Below are 4,884 nucleotides of genomic sequence, written 5' to 3' on the forward strand. Positions count from 1 at the left end.
GGAGAATTATTTACATATAATTTCTCTAGTATGTATTAACACCAACATTATTATTGACCGGCCTCAGATAGTTGTGACTTCTACATAAGTCCAATTACGATTTCTTAACATAGCGCTAAATTTGTCCCTAAGGTAATGGAAGTTTTATAAGTGATATTTTAAGTCTCCTATTCCCCATGGTATCATGTGAAAATTTTGCTCTTTTTCCATTTGCGAGAGCTAGTGGTATACTTGTTTATTTATCCAAGTTGGAGCCCTTCTCATAAATGATGTTTAGGTTCATATTTTCATGCTTGTGAGTGGATAGTTGAGTGTTCTCCAAAAAATGACCAAAACATATTTTCATCTTCACTAACATCCTTTACTAATTCTTCACTTGTATTAACTTCTATTTTAATGTCATTTACCTTATGCCTTTATTTTATGTCATTTATCTTATAACTTATGTTTAGCATTTCATATCATATTGTTTGTGATTATGTCATTTTTGTTCTTTATCCATTTGGACCTTTCCTTTTATATCATTGTAAAAAAGTCATTAATAAAGAGAAAAACCCTCTAAAAGGAACTTGGTTATCTTAATTCATGAACTTGTGGTTACTATCCTTGGCATCTTCGTGGAGTTATCGACTTAGAATTAGGATCTTGACCTTTGATTTGGGACTTGTGACATGAGGCTATGGAATCCATCTGGTACCTTTGACTTTGGACTTTTTGTGAAGACTTGGCTTGGTTACTTTGGTTTCATCAGACACATGGATTATTATTTTCTTATTTGACTTGCTTAAGGCTCAATCCAAATGAGGGGATTCTTTCTTGACTTATCTTATAAAGCTTGTCATCTCTTTGTTAGATCTTTCTTATTTAGCTTTTACTTTACGGCTTTAGGATAATCTCTTCTTCTCCTCCCCCTTCTTTAATTTTCGAAACCTTCTCTCTTTTTTCAAAACCTTCTTGTTTTACCTTGAAGTACTTTATCAATAAACCTTGAATTTTGTCAAGTGATTTTCAAAATATTTTCCTCAATAAATGCTAATCTATCTTAAGCATACTTAGACCAATTTTAAAAAGACTAAAAAATGCCTAACACATTCAAACCATTTGTGTGCCCTTTGTGCACCTTTTAACTTTTTAACTTTTTCTCAAGGCATTAGACATGAGTCATTTCCATATTTGAGTTATAATTCTACTATCTCTATAGTATTAATGATAATTCTTTTCCATCTGTGGGAGCTAGTGGCATACTTGTTGACCTTATCCAAGTTGAAGCCCTTCGTATGTTGACGTAAAGTTTTCATACTTGTGGGTGACTAGTTGAGTATTCTCCTTAAAATGAAAAAATGTCTTTTCCATAAAAATAAATAAAAAACAAACTCCTTTTTGTTATTTTTACCATGAACTACGAGGTTTTGATCCTCAATTGCAATTTGTTGGTACGTAGGCATGAGACTTCAAAAGTCTTGGCAAACACCAAATCATAATGAAAATGCTTCTTTTCCAATCCCTCCAATCTTTTAACAAATAACACCTTTTTCAAACAAATATGTATATAATTTCAAAGAGGTTCCCATGGAGTACCATGGATGTTTAGGGTGCTAATACCTTCTCTTTGCATAACTAACCCCCAGACCTTTGTTCTCTTTTTCTTATTAGTTTTGTTTTTAAGACTTCTTTAGGTTTTGTTCGTACTTTTTCCCTTTTCCTTTGGGAACAATAAAAGCACGGTGGCGACTCTTGCTTTGCGAGTTAAGTTAATCAATAGCTTAATCTCAAAACTTTTACCGCTACAAATGGATCTGGTAGGCACATGGGAGCTTTTAAATAGTTTCACTTTTACTGGAGTGACCACATGGGTCATGTGAGCACAATATCAAATTCAACATCAAACTCAGATTTGTATGAGTCTTTAGTAGAATCCTCAGCTTCATCACCCAATACCTCTTCATGCTTTGCCTTTTGCTCATCTTCTTCCTTATTGTTGACATCTTCACTTTTCTCAGCATCTGGTTGGTTTTCTTCAGCAGTCTCCTTCTTGTCCTTGGATGCTTGTTTTATCAGCGCATTTAGGGTTTGTTCATCCTCATCAGACATCTCTCCTCCAGCTTCTTTATTTGGGTTCACACTTTCCTCAACATTATCTTTCAGGGGCACTTCAACACTCATCACTTTATAAGGCTTTTTTTCATTCCTAACCTTCTTTTTGGGATTTTCTTGGCTGTCATCTTTGGGCATGCCAGAAGATGTGGTTGCATGCTTCCTAAATTCCATTGTCTTCTTTTTCTTTTTATACTTCTTCTTCTCACTCTTCTTCCCTTCACCAGCCTTAGTCTCTTCCTTATTTTCTTCTTCTAATTCCCCTATAACGTGATATGGGAAAATAGGCACGTCCATCTCTTCTTCGTAACTCCAGTCATTAATCTTCTTATGCCATTCAAACTTGGCCTTCGAAAACTTGTAAAAGTCACCGTGATCCTTCTGCAGTTGCAGTAACACTCTCCATAATACTTGGCCAGTCTCAAAACATGCTTTTTCCCATATCGCCTCATGTCTTGCCTCTAGTTACCTTATCTTTCCTTTTGATTACATTAAAGTTTGTATGGCTGCTTTGTCAAAATAAGCATGATGATGAAAGACTTCATCATTGGCCTTTTGAGGCATACCATGATTCTTGCAAAGAGCAGTAATCAAACAAGGGAAGTATATCGTTCCTTCCTTCTTCTTAGAGCTAGCTTGTATTTCTTGGACGATTATCTTTGCCATATTCACTTCACTGAATAAAGTGATATAGTGTATAACAACAACCTAGCCCTGCTGACAGTCTCATTATGCACAGTAGGGCATAAAGAGTGTTTGAAAAACCGACACCAAACCTTTCATTGAGGATGTAAATACACCCTCTTAACCGTCTTCTTGCCACCAACTTCAACCCACTTAGTTCCAGTATTACACAAAGACTCCATGTAAACATTGAAATCTTAGTCATCAGACTTTTCCAATAGATTCTAGTAGGTATCTTCAACATTAGTTAACCTAAACACCAAATTCAGTGTCACTTCAGAGTAAGACACCTTCACTCCACCCACCTTCACTTCTGATTACTTGCTGGTTGTGACAACCAGGTTGGCGTAAACTTCCTTCACTAATTGGATGTTATAGGGCTGTGGATGATTACAAAATTTTATCCACTTCATTATCTTAATCATACACCCTAAATCTCCTAGTATACCAAAATTCTCATCGTCCAGACCAAAGAAGAAACCCCTTTGTGAGTGCACACTCATGCCAGAAAAATATTAAGAAAACCTCTAATATGAAGACCTCTACATTAGAGTCTTCTTTGTCATAAAAGGCTATAACATGCAGGACATTTTTACGAGCACACATTTTGTATCTTCCACCAGTATAGAAGTGTCCATTGCAAAATTGGGGTTAAGTTTGAGAGGGAAGTTTTAACTTTCTGAGGGAGAAGGGTGAAAGGACAAGTTGATGGAAGAAGGTTTTTGATACGGTTTTGGAAGAGATAGGTTAAAGTTTGTAAAATTGTTGCAAATAATGGGGGAAGTTGATGAGTTAGCATGTTTTCTAAGGAGAGAGAAAAACTGAAAGGGTAAAAAATTTGAAAATTACAAAGACAGGGGGAGAACTAACCGTTTAGGTTTTCAGAAGTGAGTGGTTACTTGTGGGAGATGTGATAATCATGAAAACTGGAAGATAACTCATTGATTGACATGTCCATGATAACTCCATATTTTTCTAAAAAATATAAAAGGTTAATATGGGTTGCGCCCCAGTAGCGCTATTTTGTAGTCTTGTTGCCCGAGTTCAACACCATTAAGATGATTCATTTAAATCCAAAGTGACCCTTGTGTTTTGAAAGGGTTCACCCAAATAAGACTTCACTCTATAGCCATTTACCTTGAATTCTTCTTTTGTTCTTTCATTCAACAACTCTACTGCCCCATGGGGATAAATATTTATTAACTTAAAGGGACCAAACCATCTAGACTTGAGTATCCTGGAAAAAGCTTAAGTCTAGAGTTGAATAAAAGAACTTGTTGACCTTCAGCCAACTCTCTTTTCTAGCACTTCCTATCGTACCACCTATTTTTCTTTTCATTGTACAACTCATCATTTTCATAAGAGAACAACTTATGTTCCTCAAGCTCATTGAGTTGGAGAAATCTGGCTTGACCAGTAGCAATTAAATTCAAATTCGAATTTTTTATGGCCCAAAATGCTTTATGCTCCACCTCAACTGGAAAATGGAAACACTTTCCATATACAAGTCTATAGGGATACATGCCTAGAGAAGTTATGTAAGTTGTTATGTAAGCCTACAAGACATCATCTAAGTTCTTTGACCAATCCTTCCTAGATGGATTTACTACTTTCTCTAATATCCTTTTTATCTCTCTATTAGACACCCCAGCTTGCCCACTACTTTGTGGAAGGTAGGATGTAGCAATCTTATGTTTGACTCCATATTATCCCATCATATTTTCAAACAATTTATTGCAAAAATGAGTTCCCTCGTCACTAGTGATGGCTCTAGGCGTGCCATGTCTAGAAAAAAGGTTTCTCACTAAGAATTTGGTCACAACCTTGGCATCATTAGTGGGAATTTCTACTTCCTTTATCAACTTAGAGAAGAAATCAACAACAATCAATATGTATAAATTTCCAAAAGATTGAGAAAATCTCCCCATGAAGTTTATGCCCCACATACATCAAATAATTATATTTCAAGGATCTTTGTGAGAGGCATTTCTTGCCTCATAGAGATATTCCTCATCCTTTGGCATATATCATAACTCCTGACTAAATAATGATCATTGTTAAAAAAAAGGCCATAAATAACCTGATTGAAGAACTTTTGCAATAGTT

General features: G+C 35.5%; 1 protein-coding gene across 1 annotated transcript; it reads right to left on the reverse strand.

Moving 5' to 3' along the window:
- Window positions 1-1,854: 1,854 nt before the first annotated feature.
- LOC127104648 (uncharacterized) lies at window positions 1,855-2,760 on the reverse strand. The gene is made up of 2 exons (XM_051041824.1): window positions 2,635-2,760; window positions 1,855-2,475 (listed from the first exon to the last, which is right to left on the reverse strand). Exons 1-2 carry the CDS (start codon window positions 2,758-2,760, stop codon window positions 1,855-1,857), a joined length of 747 nt encoding a protein of 248 aa, XP_050897781.1.
- Between the last annotated feature and the right edge of the window lie 2,124 nt (window positions 2,761-4,884).

The sequence above is a fragment of the Lathyrus oleraceus genome, chromosome 7 (genome assembly GCF_024323335.1).
Source record: "Lathyrus oleraceus cultivar Zhongwan6 chromosome 7, CAAS_Psat_ZW6_1.0, whole genome shotgun sequence".
NCBI classification, from domain to species: Eukaryota; Viridiplantae; Streptophyta; class Magnoliopsida; order Fabales; family Fabaceae; genus Lathyrus; species Lathyrus oleraceus.

Excerpts from the sequence above, each read along its gene's own strand:
- LOC127104648 (XM_051041824.1), bottom strand. The coding sequence starts at position 2,760 with ATGGCAAAGATAATCGTCCAAGAAATACAAGCTAGCTCTAAGAAGAAG. Across the intron at positions 2,476-2,634 it reads CTCAAAAGGCCAATGATGAA|AAGGATCACGGTGACTTTTA; the intron begins GTCTTTCATCAT and ends CTGCAACTGCAG.